The 23,880-nt window shown below is 31.7% G+C and overlaps 3 protein-coding genes and 1 long non-coding RNA gene across 4 annotated transcripts; 2 read left to right on the forward strand and 2 right to left on the reverse strand.

The window, feature by feature from the left end:
- Window positions 1-6,721: 6,721 nt before the first annotated feature.
- Window positions 6,722-8,520, forward strand: LOC112757138 (uncharacterized). Its single transcript, XM_025805741.2, has 3 exons — window positions 6,722-6,978; window positions 7,479-7,813; window positions 8,011-8,520. Exons 1-3 carry the CDS (start codon window positions 6,783-6,785, stop codon window positions 8,302-8,304), a joined length of 825 nt encoding a protein of 274 aa, XP_025661526.2. The 5' UTR covers window positions 6,722-6,782; the 3' UTR covers window positions 8,305-8,520.
- Window positions 8,521-10,419: 1,899 nt separating this feature from the next.
- Window positions 10,420-13,195, reverse strand: LOC112758375 (uncharacterized). Its single transcript, XM_025807039.3, has 5 exons — window positions 12,838-13,195; window positions 11,936-12,527; window positions 11,273-11,712; window positions 11,082-11,144; window positions 10,420-10,984 (listed from the first exon to the last, which is right to left on the reverse strand). Exons 1-5 carry the CDS (start codon window positions 13,189-13,191, stop codon window positions 10,655-10,657), a joined length of 1,779 nt encoding a protein of 592 aa, XP_025662824.3. The 5' UTR covers window positions 13,192-13,195; the 3' UTR covers window positions 10,420-10,654.
- A 2,344-nt stretch (window positions 13,196-15,539) lies between these two features.
- On the reverse strand, window positions 15,540-17,231 carry LOC112754313 (large ribosomal subunit protein eL24). The gene is made up of 5 exons (XM_025801928.3): window positions 17,084-17,231; window positions 16,497-16,572; window positions 16,305-16,406; window positions 16,028-16,176; window positions 15,540-15,936 (listed from the first exon to the last, which is right to left on the reverse strand). Exons 1-5 carry the CDS (start codon window positions 17,092-17,094, stop codon window positions 15,780-15,782), a joined length of 495 nt encoding a protein of 164 aa, XP_025657713.1. The 5' UTR covers window positions 17,095-17,231; the 3' UTR covers window positions 15,540-15,779.
- Window positions 17,232-18,902: 1,671 nt separating this feature from the next.
- On the forward strand, window positions 18,903-20,399 carry LOC112754314 (uncharacterized). The gene is made up of 2 exons (XR_003178472.3): window positions 18,903-19,288; window positions 20,037-20,399. It is a non-coding gene; the product is annotated as an uncharacterized lncRNA (long non-coding RNA).
- Window positions 20,400-23,880: the final 3,481 nt, after the last annotated feature.

Genomic DNA, 23,880 nt, shown 5'->3' on the forward strand with positions numbered 1-23,880 from the left:
GATCCACTTTCAGTCGTACTTAACTCCCAAGAGAATTAAATTACTCTTTCACTTTCAATTTTGGTCTAGCAAACGTTTTTCTTCTCTGCATCTTGCTATCACAAAATCAGCAATCACGTCAACGTCGACCACTTGGACAGAATCTACTAGGCGAAGAAGACAGAACATGACCGAAGAACAAAGACAGCAACACCTAACTAGAAGACGTGCAACTTATTGGGAGATGATTCGACAAGAAAACAAGTTGCCATGTCAACTGATACAACTTCAATTCCAACTCCAATGTCAAACACAAGTGGAGGTACCACAAACACAGGAGTAACCCGATTGACTGCAAGTAGAACAGGGAAAATGGAAATCTATAACAATATATAATGTGGATACGGAGTTATTTAAATAAAAGAACTTCCACTCTTAACAGCAACACATGTTCTTCTATCTCATTTTTATTATGTATTTGACTAATAGTTGTAGGAACCGTAACCTCTTCTTCAATTCTTTATTCGAATAATTTATCCTTTTTATTAATTTTATCTGTTTTTCATTTTTCTTATTTCTCTTTACATTTCTGAATGTACTTTTCTGTATGTAACAATTATTTGAATGAGTTTTTGTGATTTTCTGAACTAGATAATGGGAAAAAAATAATTAGGGATGATAAATAATTTTTTATCGATCTTATCGTTTTATTTTAGGTATATTCTTTATATGGTACTTTATACCAATAGTTTGATCTCATTAATCAATTCTAAGTGCTTCTCCTCTCGCCGTTAGGTGCACTTTTCTGTATTATCACTATTGCCATCATTCTCCTTCCTTCAACATCGTGATGGTATCGCCTCCATCTTTTCCTCGCTTCCATTAACTACAATTGCAAATTTTATACCGTTTTACTGTGGTTATTAATTTCACGCATAAATTTCACCTTCATTTTTCTTTCTCTTCAGTTTACTTACCAAACTGTATTAATTCTTATATATTTTTAATCTATCTTTTGCATCCAAAGTTTTCTCTCATCAATTTAATTTTAAAAAATTATTATTTTTTTATTTGATATTTGTTTTTTAATTTTTTTACATGTATATACCTATCAATAATGAATCGAAGAACTCTCATAAATTATTTTGTTAATTCTTTTTTATTTTTTAAACTGTTTTGTACAAGATAAAATTATTTTTAAAATTTTTTAAATTATTGATTATGTAGAATATTTTTTTAAATTTTGAGTGCATCAATATTTACCTTTTAGTTAAATCTCAATTTTTTTAAACTGCTTTGTATTTAATGATATTTTTTTAATTTTCTAAATTATTGATTATGTAAAGTATTGTAATTAAAATTTGAGTATATAAATATTTATTATTAAATTAAATTAAATAAATTATACAACAAAAAAATTAGTAATTTTGTATTCCACAATATTATTTGTTTGGCATATAGCCCTGATGATTTGATGAGTTTAATTTTGATGGTGATTAGATGCACGTGTAAAACTATTTTACACTAATAGGACATCAAAATTAAATTCTTATTTGATTGACATAAAAAAGATGCAAAAAAAAATTTGCAACTACCAATGATTTGTTAAAATATTAATATGTTTATTTCCTAAACTATTAACGATGTAGAATTCTGACATTTAAGTACATGCAAATTTGTTTATAATTAAATTAAAATAAATAATTTATATTTCAAAAAAATTAATTAATTAAATATTATTTGTTTGGCATGTAGTATTGATTATTTGATTGGCATATAAAAGATGCAAAAAAAAATATGTATCTATCAATAGTAAAGTGAAAAAAACTCTTACGAATATTTTGTTAATTATTTTTTAAATTTTTAATCAGTTCTATATTGGTTAATATTATTTTTTTATTAAATATTAGATTGACATATAACATTAAAGATATGGTAGGATAATAACATCTATGAATTAGTTTTTTTAAATAACCTGATAACACAATAAATATCTAAATTTTTTGTTATATATTTTTTAACAGTTTCAACCTTCACAATATTATACAGGCTAATTTAGATAGCCAAAATAAAGTAAAATAAGTAACAACAAGAAGATATAGAATTTCACTTTTTGTTATATCGTACAAAAATAATATAATAATATAATAAATTGTAATAAAAATAAAGTAAAATAAGTAACAAGAAGATATAGAATTTTATTTTTTGTTCTGTAGTACAAAGATAATATAATAATCTGATAAATTGTAATATTCTGGTACAAAAGAACATAAAATTTAATCAAAAATACTATTTGTACACCAAAATCAACCACCAATGTATTTGTGTATAATAAATACATGTGTAGTTTAATTTATTTTCAATGTGTATTTATATTCTAGCATATATTTTATACTGATGACAAACTTTGGTGGCTGATTTTAGTGTACACGTAGTATAACTCAAACTTAATATTATTCTTTTCAGTAGCTTTTTATCTTTTTATTTTAATTTTATTAAAAAATACTAATATAATTTACTTTTAACTTTTAACTTTTAAGATAAATGTAAGGATGTGACATTTCATGTATTAGATAATATAAAAAATTTATTATAGAAGAAGTTAACAATATAAGAGAGAGAGAGAATTTTTTAACCTATTAAATATGAGTTATATCAAGTGATGATTAAGAAACATATTAGAACTCTGAATTCAAAAAATTTTTTTTGACTCTTTTTATACCGTGTTTCACTTTAACTAACTATTTTTTATGGATAGTATTTAAGCGACAAACAAAATAGTAAGAAGGTTCGTATTAGATTATGAAAGTTAATATCATCCTTATAGTAGGATTGCATTATTTCAAAACATGCAAAATAAAATAATAAAATATAGTTTAATTAATTTACACAATAAAACAAACGTACAACTTATATAATAGTAGTCAAATGTAAGAAGTAATGACAGTCTTTTATTCTAAGGGCCTATATTAAATTGCAACTTAATTTTATAATTATTAGTTAAAGACTTACAATAATGTACTATTTTTATTATATTAGTTATAATATATTTTAATATTATTTTTAAGGATTACTGACATCAAATTTTGATAATTTGAGCAAAAATTTTGAATGTTTTATGTCGTACATTTTTTTAATAGAATAATAAGACAACTTAAAATCCACATCAAGTAAAAACTATTATTTTTATACATTTAGATATTCAGAAGACACAAAAATCAATTCTTTTAACAACAATTCAACGACTCATAAAAGTTAATATAATAAATGATTATAGATCAAAGTGATAGACAAGATTAAAAGTTGTGATAATAATACTTGGTGATAATTAATTACAATTGGGTGAAGAGAAGGTGTGAGAAGAAGAAGAAAATGAGAAAGGAGAATAAGGCAATAATAATGTGCGATAGAAATAATAGTAAAAGAAAATAATAGTGTGTGATACAATAAGAAGATATAATAAAAGTATACATTAATAATTTAAAAAAGTCTTAAAATTAAAGATAATTTAATAAATTGAATATAAAATTTAAAAAACAAAATATTTTTTATCTATTAAAATTATGAATATAAAATTAAAAAATAAAATATTTTTTTATTTATTAAAATTATGAATAAAAATAAAAAATACTTTAAATATAAATTTTTATATTTGCTTCAAATTAAATACTGTTAAAAAAAGAAATAAATAAACTTTATAATATTTATAAATAATTACTTTATAAATATTTATCTTGATTTTATTATACATAATAACAACATAATAAATTTTTTAATATCTTATTTAATTTAAATTTATAATTTTTGAACGTCCTAAAAGTTAAATAACTTATAAAATTTATATATTTATTTTTAAATATATATTTTTTTATTTTTAAGTTATTTTATCAAATCTATAATTAATTGAATTAATTGAATTTGTCGCTACTATATTAAGGAATCAATTTAATTGAATAATCTTGAAGTGTTTATATAGTTATTTTTATAGTCAATAAATCTGACAGTTTTTCAAGACTCAAAAAGTTATTAATAAGGATATGTATGATGAATTACGAAATTTTTTTTAGGTACACAAATTTTATATTCTCCTATTTTGTTTATTAATTATTCTTATAGTTTGATATGTAAAAATAAAAAAAATAAACATTCTTATTTTTTCTTTTTTTTTTTATTACTTATAAGAAAATGAAGACCTCTTCAGATTCATATTTTGGCCTACCACTTAAAAAATATGAAGACAAATATAAATATCTATAATATTTAAGTAAAAGTTATCTTTCGTAAATAACTAATATGTATTTTGATTTATATATAATTTTTTTGAATCAGGATAATATTATTATTATTATTATTTGAAATATATATATATATATATACTTTTTTATTGTGTGTTTTTATAATTTAATATTTTAAATTTTTTTTATAATAATTTTAATTTTAATAAAATATGATATAAATAAAATCATGACAATATTAAAATAATAAAAAATATTTATTTAATAAATTTAAAAAATAAATAATATATTAACAAAAAATAAAATTAATTTTAAAAAAAATAATAGAAAAGCGGCCGAACAGGCCTGTTGAGCCGCTAGTATATATTAATTCCGTATGGAGTTTCACAAGTTAATAAATTAATAACTCCGTGACTCTCTAGTCCCTACTATTAGCATTAGTTATAACTAACTAAGAGTTGGATTGTTACAAAAAAATATATATTTTTTCATATATATATATGTCATTTAAAAATTGTCGGAATAAATATAGAAATTTTCTTGTCGTCGCGTCTATTATATATTTAGTGGCTTTACTTTTTGAGAATATAGACAATATAATCGAGACACAAATTTTCTTTTTTTCTCTGCCTGCCGGATCCATAACAAAACAAAACACTTCTTTAATATAATAATCTATTAAGAATACAATTTTTATAAGGTATATAAAGATGATATATTTCTCACTTTTAACTAACTTTTAATTTGATTTATATGATACTTTCTTAATTTTAATATAATATTAATGTTTTTTAATTTAGTGTTGTTGATGAGCCATCCACCTAGATAATTTTTCCACTATTTTTGATAATAAAATAAAAAAAAATTAAAAATATTTTTAAAATATTAATATTTTAATAATTTTAATTTTTTTTAATCAAAAATAGAAATATTCGAATCCACAACTTCTTTAAGCGAGTATGAAAAAATTGTGACATTTGAACTATAACTCATGCTTTAATAATTTTAATCGTTAATTTTAATTAAAATATATTATATATTTTTTATAATTCAAATTAGCTAAAACTGAAAAACATTCCAAGGATATAAAAATGAAGGGAAGCAGCTGTAGTCCGCATGAAGGTCACCATTATTGCTGTTCTGCTATTCTTCCCTTTAACTTGAGCGGTCTCTCAGCCATAAACACTCAACTTTGCTGCTCCCTAAAAGCGAAGAATGGGAGCAACCTCACACGTACAACAATTCATAATTCTAGCCCACACTCTCTCAGTCTCTACCATAACTATGCTTAGCTTCTGTCCTCTTAATTAACATTCAACTGCTTTTTAATTAGCTAGGTGTAGAGCCTTACCTTAAAGGCTTAAAGTATACCAAGTGCATTGGATCACTCAACTTTCGTTAAATTAAATTTGGTTTGACAGCAAAAAGTAAATAAATAAATAAAGATTTAGCTAACAATTTTTTATTTAAATAAATGAAATTAATTATTTATTCCATTAAATAAATTTTTTATTTTTACTGTTTTAAATATTTAAGCACCATTTTATTAATACAAAGAGTAAAATCAAGAACTACATGAATTGCGTTGCAATTAACAAGGAATGGATTCCAAAAATATTAATGATAGGTGCCTTATTTATAGTTATCACTTACCATAATTTCGCTTGTGCAATCACACATGTTTTTTTTTTTTTTTTTGGATTTTGCTGCCAATAACAGCATAATTTATATAATTCTTGATTTCACTCTTTGAGTTAACAAAATTGAATTTAAATTTTTAAAATGGTAAAAAATAAAAATTTATTTAATCCAGTCAAAAATTAATTTTGTTTATTTAAGTAAAAAAATCGTTTAGTTAACATGTACCTTAAAAGCATATTATAAACTCATCATTAGTAAAAGATTTTATATTTTTTATTTAATAAATATAAACTAAATATATTAATTAAAAATTGAAATTTTTTATATTTTTAATAAAAAAATTATTAATTTATAATCTTATAATATGCCTTTAAAATACCACATAATAAATAAAATACAAATAAAAATGAGACCACCATTTGATTATAAATGCTCTGGCTGTTATATTTATTATTATCTCTCCTAGGGTCTTAAAGCTTATAATATTTAATATTGATTAAGAAAGAAATGCTAGTATTAGAATTGATTATTTTATTTTTAATAATGTTTGAGACAATAAAAAATTAGACAAAATAATCCAAATTTATCATATTTAGTATATATTAATTATTATTATAATTAATAAATATTAAATAAAAAAATTTTGGATTTTTTTTTCACTAACCTCCGCATAATAAATTATGGATTAATGCTTTTCTTTAAAAATTATGCATGTATTCGGTTTATCATTTTAATTTTACTCGTAGAAGATATTAATTTTTTTTTTTTTTTTTTTTTGGTGTCTTGGAAGATATTAATATGAATCTTAAGTTAATCATTTTAGTTAACATTTTGCTATTGGATCACCAATTAAGCGTCACGTGACACCTTGCATTTGAACAAGCCAGAGCTAGAGCGCCACGCCTCTAAGGGTCCATATCAATTCCCATGAGAGAGATGCCTTCAGGCACCGATATTATTATAACAGACAGAATTATGGATTGGAACTTTGAAATGAAGACACTTGAAGAGGGAGAGGTAATGGAGTGGAATGAAAGCACAAGATCCTTTGCTCCTCGTGCTGAGTCTTCACTAAGCTTCTTTCACAACTATAGCAGCAGTAGCAGCAACCCATCATATCCAGGTAAAACAAAAAAGAAAATAACAAAAACACTAGTCTTCTAATAATTGACTTTTATCATGTAATGTCATGTCATGTCATGTTGCATTTCTTTTGGTTCTTCCTAGGTTACCGTGTCTTGCACATGAATAGTAATAACTTGAATCCTACGCAACTGTGTTTACTACAAGAAATCGACCAGATCCCGATTGATTTAGCGACTCATAAACTAAGGAAATCTTGACAAAGCACATTTTTTGGATGAAAATTTCTCATTATCTTTTAACTTCTAAGTCAAAAAAATAATAGAGATATAGATTTTTTATTCTAAACTTTACTTTTTTCTTTTTTCTTTTTTCTTTTTTCTTTTTTGTTAAACTACGGTGACTGTTTTATATTGAGGTAACAATTAACATAATAAAACGTATCCAATTTAGGAAGCAGTTATTTTTGTTTGTCTTCATGTGAGGATGTTCGTTGATTAAGCAACAAGACCATCTTAATTACATTATTGTCTGGTTCAGGAAGTGAAGTGAAACAAGCAGCATTGGTGGAGACACCACAAGAGTCGCTTCATGCAATGGCGGAAGTAAAGTACGCGGGCCACCGCGAGAAGAAGAAGCGATTAACAAGCAGCCAGATTGACTTATTGGAGAGAAGCTTTCAGGAGGAGATAAAGTTGGACACTGACAGGAAGATGAAGCTTTCCAGGGAGCTTGGCCTCCAGCCTCGCCAAATTGCGGTTTGGTTCCAGAATAGGCGAACAAGGTGGAAGGCCAAGCAGCTTAAGCACTTGTACTTTGCCCTTAAACAAGAATTTGATCACATCTCCAATGAGAAGCACAAGCTTCAAGAAGAGGTAGTAGATCTTTGATTTCACTGCACTATCTCCCATTTGGTATAGAGGCATTACTAAGATACAAATCTACTTAGAGGATTAGATATAAAAATATGCAAAATATTTTTGCTCTTAAATCTTTTTCTTGTCTCTTTAAAATTATTTTTTGTTGAATAATATTCGTCTTTAATCTTTCTATTGTTTTGGAAGTCTGGCAGGTTATGATGTTGAAGGCAAGGCTAAGAGAGCAAGCATTTAGAGCACATGTATCTGGTGTTTACACAGACATGTCTGGGGCAGAAACAGTAGAAAGCACGTCAGAGATGTTGCATGGATCCAAGGGAATGATTAGTAATAATAATAATAATAATAATAATAATAATAATAATAATAATAATAATAATAATAATAATAATCAGCAGATTGTAGATGGCTACAGCTGCTTTCTTGTGGAGGATCATCATAACACTGTTCCACTGCCTCGATGGGCCGTTGCACCATATTGTCCCTAATGTTTTCGGACAGCTAATTAGTGTATGCATTAGTTAATCTCAGTCGGTATTGTTAAGTTCTATTTTCATATTTAAGTCATTATTATTTTGAGATTTAGTTTAATCTCAGTCAATATGAGATGTTGTAAAATATGGAGTATGGATCAATCTTGTGCATGTCATGATCCTTTTTTCTTTTTTAAATGAATTGGACTACATTTAATTCTAGACATTATAATATCACAAACTCATTCACATTATATATTCACACACACATGACATAACACTTAAAGAGTTCTTATGAACTACTTGGTCTCGCCAAATTTTAAACTCAAGTGCAGCGTATTAAGAGATACTATAATTTGCCACTTCAACTAAAGTTTCAACTGCATCTTATGAACTCCTTCATCAACCAAACTCGTGAAAAAAAAAATGAAAAGAAAACTTGTGCAAGGTAGTAGACCCAGATTCTATAGCGTAATGCAATGGGGTTTAATTTTATTTGCTAAGTTAACTAAAGAAAAGTAAAATCACAGTTAACTTCTCTAAAATTATTCAATATTTCGCATAACACTATTTCATTTGGAAGTTTATACATTGATTGGGTTGACCTACTCAATTTGACTAGCCACCATGTCTTCAGCTATGAAGCACGGATTCTCATGGTGCCAGCGTATCCGTGTCGGACGCGAATCCGACACCAACACGCGGTGGATACTTCAAACGAGCGTATCGGCAGCGTGTCTTCTTGCGGTGCAGAATTTTGGTGGAGCTGTCACGAATCCGAACGAGTCTGACTCGATTCAGATGTTCATGAGACGGATCTTTGATCTTTCTGCTAGACTGCAAATCTTCAATTGATTTTGTGATTTTATGGCCCGATTAACCAATTTTTTCTTTCTAATTTTAAAATTAAAACAAATCAAAATTTAAATTTAAAAATAAAATAATTAATAAATCAAAACCTAAATCTACTAACCGTTTGTCTTTGAAAGCTTACTTACTCACTAGTTTAAATTTTTTTTCAAATAGTTGCATAATTTTAAGATTTTTTTATGCAACTATATTTAGTCTTATATTTACAATATAATATTTTATTAATTTAATATATTATTTAAATTTTAATTCACAACGTATCATATTTTATTAATTTAATATAGACTAAAAGACAAATAGGTCCCTAACCTTTTAAAATGGGGACATTTTCGTCCCTCAAGATTGAAAAATACATTTCGATCCCCCACGTTTTAAAACGGGAGACAATTATACCCTTCCGTCCGTTTTGGGCCAAAAACGGCAACGGACCCAGCTGACATGGAGGAGCACTGAATGACGTGGCCGTTACGCTCGCTGAGGTGGATTGGGACGAAATTTAAGTGGACAAATTAGTCCCTGAAGTGCCAAACGACGCCGTTGCCACCAGTGAACCCTATTTCATCCAAACGCAAGGTGGAAGTCATGGCCGCTGCTTGTGCGATCGTCCATGATGAGCGAGGGGGGTTCTTCATGCACAAGACCTGGACGGGGATCTTCATCCGCTGTTGCTAGAGCTTGTGATCGAGATGGGGTTGCGCCGAAGTGCTTCTGCGGCGTTTATGCCATTCTTTACAAGTCAAGAACAGCATCTAATCCCAATAGAATATTTTTTGGGTGTCCATTCTTCAAGGTGAGCAATTATTTTTATAGTTGTTGGATGAGAGTGTTCTGTGTCTAATTATGGTGTTATCTGAAAAATTGCTCCAGGTTAAAGAACGGTGTTGCCGGTATTTTGTGTGGCTTGATGAACACTTGAAAAAATTAGGGCCATGGAGTCTGAAGCATTGGGTGCTGTGGATGATGTTGGAGGTGTAGACATTGAAGATCATGTGGTGCGAAGTCAGGAATTGGAAGAAAAAATTCAACTGGTGCGAAGCTAGGAACTGGAGAAAAAAATGAAAGAGTTGGAGAGGAAACTGTTATGTATGGAGAAGGAGAAAAAATGAGTATGTGGCATATTGCTTTGATTAGTGTAGTTTTTGTTGTTGCTGTATGTATCTTAAAGTGGTGAGGATGATGAGTTGATGTACAATGTTGATGATGTAATGAAAATTGCCATTGTTGGCTATTCAATGAAAATTGCCATTGTTGAACAAAAAATAAGGTAGTAATTCTGTGAATCAACTATTATATAAGGTAGTAATTCTGCATATATTATGAGCAAAATATGAACAACAATGTATCTGTCTTAATCCAAAACATAAACAAGTTTGCCACAAAATAACAAAATATCTGGTTGGCATATAAACAAGTTTGCCAAACTACAATAAGTAGACAGTGTTGTTTAATTTATACTGAAGACTATGACAAAAAACAGAAATTCATTCAGTAGTGTTCAGTTCTTCTGATTCTTAGATCCAGGAGTTGGGATGAAATTCATTCCTATGGCCTCACTGCCAGCGACTTTGAAGGTCTCCTCTGATGTAGCGACACTGGCACTGGTGCTTTGAGTCTGGGTTGTATCTGGCGGTGGAGTTGCAGGTGGATTTGAAGGTGAATTTGCACTTGCTCGGGGCCTTCTGATTGTCTGCTTGGGTCTGAATTTGGAGGAAGTAGCTGGGGTTTTGGGTTGCCCCATTCTTGGCTGCTGGGATGGAGGCTTGAATGGAATTTGGACTGGAGCGGATGTTGTTGTTGCTGCAGCATTCTGGCTGATGACATGATTCTGCAAAAGTAACCGACTTATTCAGTTGTTCAAATGCATTGACATGAATAAAGTGATTGTGATTATGAGTGTATTATTTATGGTGGGGGATGCTTACTGTAGACTTCTCTTGCACAGCACTATTCTCAGCCAAACTTTCAGTCTGTGTCTGGCTTTGATCCTATGCAACATAGATCAAACAAGGAAAGAACATGGACAAATTAGTCCTTAAAAAAAAGTTAATAGGACATCGTAACCACTGACAAAATTTAAAATGTACAGATCGATCCTAAACAATAGCAGGGATACCTCTGGTTGAGGGGCTGATTGTGATAGGGGAAGCTGCTCCAAGGGTTCTGTGTTTGCATCAGTCTTCTTAGCTTTTTTCTTTTTTGGTTTCCAGTTTGGGTTGCTTGGTGCTCCCTTACATGTCTTGTAGTTGTGGCCTTTCTCATTGCACTTGCTGCATGTCACTTGAAAGCTTCTCTTAAGCTTGTCACCCTGAATATGAGCCTCAGCAGGATCCTTGTTGCGATTGTGTACTTTAGGCCTCCCAATAGGTCGCTTGATGGGTGGTGGAGCAGGCCTCAGCTGGTCAGTGGTTACCCAAAATTCCTCACTTGGAACTGGTTTTATGCAATGTGCATATGTTTTGTGAATAAATTCCATACATAACCAGGGATGCACATAATCATCTACCTGGTCATGCCTCTTTCTAATTGCAGCAATACCGTGAATGCATGGCATGCCTGAATCAAAACCACATACCATATTACCTATCATTATATTAGATCAGCCCTAAAATCATTCAGAACATATTATATAGCAATATATTACATCATCACTAAAAGCATTCAAAACATATATATTACCTAGCACTATATTAGATCAGCCCTGAAATCATTCAAAACATATTACCTAGCATTATAGTAGATCAGCCTTAAAGAAAATCACTCAAAATTAAAGATATACCGGTCAGTTGCCAAACATTGCATGAACAAGTGTGTTTGATCAAATCCACATCTACTTTGGTTTGCTTTCTGCTAACTTGAAATCTCTTTCGTTCGTTATCTCCCACCCATTCGGCAGTCCACCTGCTGCTGGGTTTTATCAGCCTCTGCAACCTTTTCTCCTGAACGGGTGCAAGCTTTCCACTATGGTGCTCTAACAGCCTAATATGCTTGGTCATTCTCCGCATTAGGTAGCACCTAATTTCCTCACACATAGTCAAAACTGGCTTCATTCTGTACTTAACGACTTTTGAATTAAATACCTCGCACATGTTGTTAGTTAGGTTATCCACCTTGGGGCCATGACTGAAGAAAGCCTTAACCCAAGTGGCTGGTTCAAACCTCATCAGATACTCCCATGCTGCCTTATTCACCCCCTTCAGCTTCTCCATGGTCTCTTTGAACTCTGGTTCAGTGGTGCACCTAGCACAGTCCCATACGATGTCTCTAATGTGCATATCTTTGAACCTATTTATGAAGTTTTTCCACATGTGCATCACACAGTTCCGATGATGTGCTCTCGGCATTACCTCCTTTAAGGCTGGTAGCAGACCCTGCCAACACATAATATTGCATACACATATATGCAGCAGTTTAAATTGCATTCAGTAATTTACAATAACTTCAATTACAAACACATATTTGCAGTATTCAAAATATCATTCACACCTATGCACTAATATCCATTGCAAACACATATATACACTAAATTCCATTTCAAACACATACATGCAGTGATTTAATATCCTACACCAATATGCAGAAATTTAATGTCTACCACATACATGCATTATATTAATATCCTACACTAATATATAGTAATTTAACATGATACACTAATATGCAGTGATGTAGAAGTCTGACCTTTTGTTGGTCGGACATAAAGTTCCAACCAAATTGATGTGCATCACCCAGATCTTCCTGAAGCAGTGTGAGGAACCATTTCCAGGATTCCTTCGTCTCCGATCTTGCAACTCCATATGCTACTACGTAGAATTGGTTATTGGCATCCTGTGCCACCGCTGACAGTAGTTGGCCTCCATGATATGTCTTCAAAAATGCTCCATCTAGATGGATGAAAGGCCTACACCCAGACTTAAAGCCTTGCTTACAACCCTCAAAGGAGATATATATTTTGTCAAAGACAGGTAGGGATTGAGGGATTGGGATCACATCAACTCTTGCAGTCGATCCCGGATTACTCTTAATGATCTCCATGGCATAGTCCCTAAGCTTCCCATACTGTTCCTTTTCATTTCCCATAATCCTCTCTTTGGCCTCTTTCACTGCCCTGTAGACCATCTTCGGATGCAACACTAGATTAAAGTCTTCTCTAAGAAACTCAATTGCCTCATTAGTAGTCATATGAGGTTGACTAGCCATTCTCTTCTCCACTTTTTTGCTGACCCAATGTTGATCAGCTGCATTGCTGCCCAGGTCTCTAGCACATGTATGCTCTGCCTTGTAAGTCTTTACCTGATAACATAACAATGTTTTGTTGTAGGATAGATGTGCTAGCCATGGACATTCTTCACCTCTGCAGCCAACCCTCACCCTTTCTTTATCATTTTTGATCCACAGCAGTTTCCTCCCTTCAGAAATGAACATGTCTTTTACCACTTCTTTGAACCCATCAATTGTTGCAAACTTTGTTCCTATCTCGAACCTACCCTCCCCGAACCCATACTCTTCATTGAAAACTGGAAACTCATGCTTTTCTCCCTCATCCTCTGAAGACACTGGTGTGTGGAGTTCCTCTGATGCATACTCATAAATCGGATCATCATCATCTGAAACCTCCTCACTCACATAGAGTCCAATTGGAGGCAGATCCCTGGGTTGCACATTAGGAACAGGTTCTTCAGCATCTACAGCAGGCCTACTTCTTTGTTGATTTGCATTAGGCCCATTCCTTCTGGGCTTCGGAGCAGGCCTGGTCTTTTTGGGCTTTTCTCTTGGCCCAGTTTTTTTGGGCTTGGCTGTTCCTCTGGTCTTCATAGTAGGCCCATCACCTTTGGCAGCACTACCCCTTGCACTCCTTACTCTACCTCTGTTTTTAACTCCACTTGACTCTGCCCCTGTCCCTTCTTTCACACTGCTATTTGTCTTTGGCAGAACCTTCTCCTTTCCTTTCACACTTCTTTTTTTCCTCATCCTATCACCGTCTTCATCAACATTGGAATAATCCTCATCCGAAACAGTCTCTGAGTCACTCGGAGGAGGTTTATACATTTCATCCTCCTCACTTTCTTGCCCATCAGCTTCTGTGGATGGTGATGGTTGGAGCTTTCTCATGATGCTGTCCACATCAATTGGGTCATCAAACTCTTCCACCCCTGCTTCTGCCGCAGTAGCTTCATCCACTATCTCTGGCTCATCAACTTGATGGTCGAAGTAAATGTAGAATTCATCCGTCGTTGAATTCTTCATCTTATTCTCTCGGAGTTCATTGATGCCTGCATCTCCTCTCAGAATGTGCAGTCCACCCTCAAGATCACTGCTAGTTGGGTCAAACCAATATACTGTCCTATATGATGCATACCCCAAACCCTTGAACAATGTCACCAAATCCCCAAAATTCACAAAGTCTAAGTCCATCTTCGGAAATTTTTCAACTTTCCCACCAGTATACTCAAGAGTTCCATTGGGATTTCTAGCAAAACGGCCTCCGTGGTGAAAAACAGGTACCACATACATATCATCCATCTGCATTGTCCACAGGTAGATAAACCAGAGATTAAACTCTACCTAATCAAAATTTCTAAATCAGTTAACTTCACATACATTTTCCTCATTCTTTTACCCCAAAACAAAAAAAAAAAAAAATCTGCAGTCCCCCCATAACCCAACCCCATGCATTCTCAGTTAAACAACACACAAACTCTTCATTATCACCCTTACCTCTGTAGATGATGGCAGCTTTCTCTCCACGCAAAGCTTGCCTAACCTTCAACACCAACCACCTCGACTGACCACACCACCGCTTTCAACTGTAGGAAGTCGTTCTTTTTTTGGAGGAAGAAGGGCGTTTCTATTCTGGTAGGGTTTTCTGTAATATATGGAGTAAGGGTTGGGTGTTATGGGGAATGCGAAGCTTCAAATATGGGGGATGGTGGCAACGGCGTCGTTTGGCACTTCAGGGACTAATTTGTCCACTTAAATTTCGTCCCAATCCACCTCAGCGAGCGTAACGGCCACGTCATTCAGTGCCCCTCCATGTCAGCTGGGTCCGTTGCCGTTTTTGGCCCAAAACGGACGGAAGGATATAATTGTCTCCCGTTTTGAAACGAAATGTATTTTTCAATCTTGAGGGACGAAAATGTCCCCGTTTTAAAAGGTCAGGGACCTATTTGTCTTTTAGTCTTTAATATATTATTTAAATTTTAATTCACAACGTATTGCGTATCGTATAGGTGCTTCCTAGGTCTTTAGCTAAAGTCTAAAGCAATAATAACCTTGGGTCTGATTTCAGTCATTTCACAGAGCCTAATAATCCGTAAACCCATAGCTATGACCGCAACTGTAAGCGATAATAATAGAACAGACCTTAAAATACAGAGCAAATATGCAATAACCTTACTTAAATTTAAAGAAAAATAACAAATATAGAGGTAGTTTCGAGTAAAACATAACGATAGAATGGGTTGGGTAATCCACTCAATTACAAGTTACTCAAGTTTCAAGATTACGTTTGATCAAATAGTATGATAATAAACGATTAATGAAGAAAGCAAATACAGTATCACTACAGAAGCTTCAAAACAACTCTATTTAAACGGTATCCAAAAAGGTACAAAACTAGAAACTCAGCGTTTGCCACCTCCTCCACCAAGTTTGGGACCTTTCGGTGCAGCAACCTTTGTAACATGGCCTTTGCCCTGTGCCTTTTGTTGCTTAGCCGATACCTCTGCCTTCATAGCCTTTTTCTCATCTTTTGTCTTCTTGATCCTCTCTTTAATTTCACTGCATAGCATCATTGAAATAGATATCATATAAGATTAATGTCAATGGGCATACTAGAGCACAGAGGGATAAAGAGTGACCGATTACACACCGAAGAGCAGCTTCCCTTGCTGCATCTCTAACTTCAGGCTTCTCGGTTCTTCTCTTCTGGATAACTTCCAAGGTAGCACCAACAATTGACCTAGAGTATGGCTTCTTGGTAGCACGACGCTTCTTCTTCACAGCTTCTTGAGCAATGTCCTATACATCACAAAAAGCACAGAATCTTCTAAGGAGGTTCATTAATTATGATTCCGAATTACAAGTTCATCTTGGATGTTTTATTTCATTTAATCGTTTGCATCAGAAAATTTAAATTAGAAAACCACCTTTTTGTGTTGCTTCCTATACATGGCAGTCCATGTGAGCTTTGATGGCTTCAAACGATTGTGGAAATACCTTTTGCATTTCGAGTTTGAAAACAGAAAGACCTGTTCAATCAACATCATAAAGAACAGCACATTCAGCTAAATAAAGCAGCAACATATAGCAACAAGATTAAATCAGAATCACAAAATCACCTGAGAATCACCACGAACGAATCTGATGCCCTTCCCAGGGTAGATCTTCGCGCCACTAAAGCGGCAAAGTTCCGTCCTAATATGACAATAACAAGTATTTAATATCAATAAGCTTATTGAAACTAAAATACTCAAAATGGTTACTCTTTTACTAAAATAAAATGTTAAGCACCAGCTATTTTGAGCAGTTTAAACAAATAGATATCTTTCGAAGTTTGAAAACTCAAGGCAATTTCGCAGCACCTACTAAAACCATTTCTTTGAAAAGAAATTGAAAGTCCTAGCAAGAACCAAAAAGCAATCTCTGAAAAATCTAACCATCGCAGGGACTTTTTTACGTTATTGCAAAGAAGTATACATATCAGCCAAGAGAAAAAAGATGGCGCAAATTCATAATAAATTCATAATAAATATAAGTCGTTCTCTCGTTCTTACTGTGTTAAAATAATAATTTTTGAGCTCGGAGAAGCTCATCCATCACAGAAGATAGAACTATACACATAGATTATAGATCAGTGAAAAGGAGCTAATCGGAGAAGGAGAAGAAGAAGAAGAAGAAGTAGAAGAAGAACATAGAAGGAACGTACTTGAGGACCATCGCTGTCGCTGCTGGTGGTTTGGCTGCTCAATGGCCGTCCTCTGCTTAAAAAATTAAAACCCTAATCGGAGAAGCTATCTATATTCTTTTTTTTTCTGGTTTTGGTCAGGAACTGAACAACAACCGGGCCCAAACCCAAACAAAAATGAAACCCATTCTGAACCCAAAAACCCGACCCGACATTGAACCCCTCTTCCCCCGCGCGCTCGCTGAAATCTTTCCCCTCCTCCATGGCTGGCTTCTTCAACGGGCCACGAATTTTTTGGACAGACCACTATCTATTCTCCATAAACCATTAAGCCACTTCACTAAATATAAACCACATTAAGTTAGCCCGGCCCATGTATCTACCTGTTAAGTTGCGGTGTTTTATTTTTCGGCCACAAAATGTTAGTAAACAAAAAGAATAGTATAACACACTACCAAAAATTGTAAATCCAAATAGTCAAATACTAGTGTGGTCGAAGCATTGACGTAATGGAAACTCATTTGCCTCGTGAACAGCTATATCCGGGTTCAAATTCTAGCCATGACTAGAAAGTTGATATATTAGAAAAGAAAAGAGATGTGTACAAGGGTGCTTGACCCAAAAAAAAAAAAAAAAAAAAAACAGCTACATCCAGATTCAAAATTTGTGGTTGAGACCAAGTAGTAAATAGAAAGTTAAAAACACTTAAAAATGTTATGTGAGTGTGTAGTATAAATGAATTTGTGATGTTATAATATTTAAAATTAGAGGCTATTCAACTTATATGACGAAAAAAACACAAAAATATTAGTGAACAAAATTAGAGTTAGATTGCAGAATGGACTTAGTCATAGGTAATCCATAATAGGAATATTTAATGTGCAATTTAGACCAATTTTAAAGAAAATCAATCAGACCCAAAGTATATAATTGGTTGCGATTTAAAGTAGACCAATTTGATTTTATTTTTAAATCCAATTCAATTCAATATAAAGTATTGTAGTTTGGATTGGATTAGTTTACTCAATTTTTAAAGAATAAAATTTTAAAATTTTATTACAAAAAAATAGAAATAATTTTAAGTTAATAAAATAAATAAATTAATAAATCTCATTTTTACAATCACAAAATACTCACTAAATAATAATAATATATAAATAACATAAAAATATATAATAAATTAAATATATTATAGGTAAAATCTTAAATACTACAACAACAATAATAATATATCACATTCTATGATTTGATTTGGATTGGATCACATTAAGAAGTAAATTTGACATTTAAACCCATCTATGCAATTTAATGTAATTTGATCAACTTTCAATTTAGATTGAATTAAATGAGTAGTTTTATTTCAATTAGTTTGAATTCTAAACATCCTTAATTTATAACTACAAAATCAAAGAGTAAATATTTAATTTAGGAATGCCTTACTCTCATTGAATTATATTTTTTTCTTTCCTTTGGACCTAGGCTTTGTTTTAATATTAGTGTTTACTTCGGTACGATAATAAATTTATACGTACCGATATGTGAAATTTATTTTTTACGTCAGTATCTATTTTTTTGTAAAAAAATATATATCATATCACTACTTTTACTAAACCACCCATGTAAATAAATTTTTTATTTTTATTTTTATTTTTTTAAGGTGTTTTACTAAAACACTCTTATAAAAAGACATAAATATTTTTTTCATATTAAACAAAAATTATCATTTTAAATTAATCAAATTGTTTAATTCTATAGTTTTAAAAAATAAATAATTTAAAAACAAAGACAAAAACAAAAACACATTTAATTATTTATTCATACTACAAAGAATTATTTCAATGTTATTGACATCATTCATAAACCCTAATTGAATCATTCATACAAACAAATAAACAAATTGAAAAAATACTTAAAAAAAAAAACAAAATGTTGTTTGTGTTTCTAGGTTTCTCACCCAACATTCAAATCTCAAACTAAACACTCTCCTCTCTATCGTTGTCGGCAGTCTCTCTCGTGTCTTCTCCTTCACACTCGGCTCCATCCTTTTCCTTCTCTTCTCTCCGATAAAGAAGATGAAGAAGCCCTCTTTTCCTTCCTCCACGGCGCCCTGCCAAGGTCACCGCAGCATTCGTCGCGCTCCTCACCCATCCGAGGAGAACGTCGTCACGTCAGAGAGCGCCGCTGTCTTCCTTCTTTTTCATCGTCATCGTCAGCCTCTCCCTTCCAGTAACTCCCTCTCTCTGATTTTTGTGATTTTAATTATGATAGCATTGTTGTGAAAAAAGAAGGAATACAAAATAACTATAGCAAATACATAAGATGGATTGGTTAATTACAAATAGTTTTGCATCGTTTGAGCTAAGAAAAAGACAAATACAATGCATAGTATGAACTAAAGTGTGTGATTGCATTATTATTATTATTCTTGTTTTTGAACAATCTAATTGACAAGGATGTATTTGTATATAAAGGTTGAATTTTAAGACATTGATGCCGAATTGGTGGTTAAAAATATGGAAGATGTTTTCTCTATTCTTCAATTTGCATAGCGATAATAGACATTTTATGTTTAGAGTTTAGATATAAAGTAGTAGTTGTTGTTGTTTTTGGTTTTTATGTTTTTTGCTTTTTCTTTTATTTGTGTTCAAAAAAATATTCCTGCCATTGTTGCTGCCTTGCTGGTAAAGACTAAAGAAAAACACTACACTTAGGTCTTCTTTTGTAGCTGAATATCAAATTGAACAAGTTCAATTGCAGCCTGTGTGTATTTGACTTTGTATGTCTGTTTAGTTAGTTGTTTTAAACTAAGCTTCACCTTGATATTTAAATGTGAGTTGTGAATTTCTGTTTTGATTTGTGAGTTGAATCAACACCTCATTTTTTTTGTTTGGTGAGACAAATTAAATTAAATCAAATCAATTGGTGTGATTGGTTTCTTAATTGTTTCTGTATGTGCTATATATATTGATGAAAGGAAAAAGTCAGAGCAACTAAATGCGACTTCAAATCCAAGCTTCTGATAACTGCAAAATGGTTGATGACATATTTGAGGTTTCATCATGCATAAGGCATTGGAGCAGGATCTTGAAGACAATACCCAACACCACTAAAGTAGTCCCTTTAAATAGATTATTATTATTGCCTAACTGCCTTAATTAATTTGGGCAACTACTAGGATTTGGTGTTATATAGATTACCTTCATAAGTGACTACAGAGATCCTATGTGTAGCTATAATATATTTGTATTGATTTATGAAATGAGGTTAGTTAAGCTTGTGTTTATGTCCTCCAATGTAATCACATTTTTTTAAGAAGAGAAAATTATACTTTCTTTAACTGGATGATATTTCATTGCATAATCTCTATATGACTATAATTTGCCACATAATACTTTTCTAAAACACCTAAAATTAACATTAATATGATGTCTTTGATTGAGAAACAGAATGTATATATCTTAAATTCATTAAAACATAAAAATAGAGAAGATACTTAAAGAAAAATTATAGTTAGAGAAGTCTAAAATTCATAATCTGAGGCCAGCAAAAAGAGGGGGGGGGGGAGAGCATCAAGAAAACCACAAAGTAGGTGCAGGTCCAAATTTTAAAGCTGGAATGTACTCAACATTTGGTAAGAAGTTAAGAAGTTACAAGTTTCCATTTTGGCCGAAATATGTGGAGTAGTGTGTGGATAACTTCTTGAAAAACATATGTATGTAGAATTGGGTGACTGAGTAGAGGTCAAATTCTAAGAAATTCTCAAATTAAAGTACTTAGTAATTAATTAATGTCTGTGATTTAGCTGACAAGTTGAATTGGTTAAAGTCAATTTATTGCTTAATTGTATGCTAATTTTTTTCTTTTTTAATGTTTATCTCAAGTGCAAGATTTACACTTTATTATTTTTGATTATTTCCTTTAAGTGGGGCAGGGACACCCTCTTTCTTATTTAGTATTATGTACATTAAGATTGCACATTTATGTATATTCTGATATACTAAAAATCATGAGAGTAGACTACTAATTATTTTTTTATTAGGAATATATTGCACATTTATGTACATTAAGATTTGCCTTTGATGGTTACATATCACATGCTTTGGCATATGTGGCACCTGAGTGCATATCACATGGTACAGGGAATCTCATATCAAGTGAAAAAAAAAAGGTGAGAGGGTAGACACAAAAATACGATGGACTCACCTTTGTAACAATAATGGGAGCAGGACATGAAGTTCCTTTTCATAGACTAAAACTTGCTCTTTCACTCTTCAAATCCTTCGTAGCTGGAACCTCCATGCCCACTTTTCAGCTTGTCAGTGACTCCTAAAATATGCATCTCAAATGTAGTGCCTCTTGGAATGATCATTTGGAAATTTTTTTCATTTTTCTAACTTAGGATTTCTTATCCAATGAATAATTTCTCATACCACTTATACAGATGTGTACTCTCATTTATCCCTAGAAATCAAGAGATTGTAATTTTTGTGTATGTGATCTTTAAAGTCAAGCGAATCTCATCATTGTAACAAGATCAATAAAATATACATGCTTTGAGATTTATAAAAATGTTAACAATTAATATTTTGTTACTCAATGATCAACGATTAATAACATCTTTATTCATGTTTAATTTGTTTAAAATTTGGCAATTGATCAAAGTAAAGTAGATAAATTATCAAAGAGCCAAATGTAACTGCCCATAATTAGGTACTGAAAATGAAAATTAACTGGATATTCTCTTCCAATTTAAAGCTCAGGTAACAGCCATGAACCCCTCATTGTTCTTTCTCAAGCATTTCTCAATTTATTTCACAATGAAAATGAATAAGTCTATGTACAGATCACAAGTAACTGCACGTTTCTACCCTAATGACCTTTCTTTCGATCTAGTATGCATCTATTCATTTCTATTCATACATTATATAATACATGAGAGAGAGAGAGATAATTAAAAATCCCCTAAAATTGTCTTGTGTTAACTGGATCACCAAGTCTAAGAATTCTAGCAGCAAGAAACTTCCCAAAACAAATAACATTCAGAACCTTTTTTTCCTTCCTGCCTCTCTTCCCCCCGAAGCATCTTCTTAGGTTGAATATCAAAATCAATTCTTCCGCTACAGGATAAGTTAAGCTCCGGCCTCTAAATGATTTCGCATTAGATAAGATGGAGAAATGCTTTCAACTAAATCTTTTTGTAGTTGCCTGTGTAGAGAAGCTCAGTTGAAGAAGTATGGAGAATCGCTCAGTGAAAAAGTATGGAGAATTGAGAACCTTTTTGTAAGTCAAAATCACCTCCCTCTGGCAGTGGAGGAAAAACTAATCCTGGGTATGATGTCTGGAAGTCTTCTAGCAACTATCAACAAATCAAAACTGGCTTTAGCATTCCTCCTTACAGGGTAAGGGAATAAATGTAAATCTCAACTATCATTTTTTTTCCTTCCATTTTTCCTCATTCCACAATTCAATGTTTAAATAGGAATTTCTTTCAGTTTATCAGAAAAAAATATAATTACATGGTTACTAGGAACTTTCATGTCTGATATTGCAAGATATTAGTGATAACCTTCGTTCAATCATTATTCCCACATGATAAACCCAAATTTCTCATGGAGCATCAATAACTTACATTTTCAAGTATTGGCATGTCATAAAGCTCCACAATTTTTTCTCTCAGAATTTGACTCATTTTCTCTACATCACATGCATGTGTCCAAAACGAATCATGAACACCTGCATACATATTTATTTTAGAAAGTTCAAGAGCCAAATACAAGCATATAATAATAATAATAATAATTCAACAGATTTGTATAGTGGCATGGCTTCATGTTTAGCAACCCCATGGGGTAACCTATAATGATGAAGAAATAAGATAATTTGGTATTATTAAGATAGGTTGTGCCGTATATTTTATGTTTGTGCATATTTATCAGATCAGCTTCTGTATTTGAAGGTCAATAAATATTATACTTTGGTCATTATTACTAATGTGGAAAATAAAATCTTCTTTAATAGTTGCATATTTTACCATCTTTAAAATTTTAACAATATCACTTGATAGTTTTAGTCCGATTTTGCTTAAATAGCTAGTCTTAAGGGGAAAGATTAAGTTTGGATAATATTGTATGATATGCAGTTTTTTCCCTGCAGGATTTGAGAACATAGCATGCTATACTGATTCAAACTATAAAAATCCATTGACCAACTTAGATTACAAAACAGATTATGCTTGGTTCTCTGATACAACAAGTTGCAGACCAATAATACCTGAATTATCATCAGAACAGCATACGTTGTCACATATTGATTAATGAGCAATAGATGAACATTCAATTTAACCTAGATACAAAAACAAACATTATAAATACAACAGGATACCTGGACATTAGTAGAATGATTAGAGAGAAGTTGAAAATTGAAATAGAGAAATGACAGTCTTTTCAGTAAAAAAATGACCTACACTCAAAGTCTGAATAAATTTTTATGAGACTTGAGCTTTATATAGCATAAAAGACTTCAAGTACCAAATGTTATCTCATTTACAGGCCTTGATTGAGCGAGAGACACTTCTTAAGTAAACACAAGCTGCAGCACGTACAATGGTCTCATCATGGGTTAAGGCATCAACTACTAGATCCAATACCTATATTCAGATTTGTTTTAAAAAAAATAAAAATAAAAAAATGATTAAAAATGTGTACTTAATATATGACAGTTAACCAGTGAAAGTTGCATTATAACTTCATCTATTAGGGCCTGAGAAGAAATGTCAAAATTGGTTCTAGTAGAAAATTGATGGGAGCTTGAGATGGTAT

This window comes from Arachis hypogaea, chromosome 16 (genome assembly GCF_003086295.3).
Source record: "Arachis hypogaea cultivar Tifrunner chromosome 16, arahy.Tifrunner.gnm2.J5K5, whole genome shotgun sequence".
In the NCBI taxonomy this organism is placed as follows: Eukaryota; Viridiplantae; Streptophyta; class Magnoliopsida; order Fabales; family Fabaceae; genus Arachis; species Arachis hypogaea.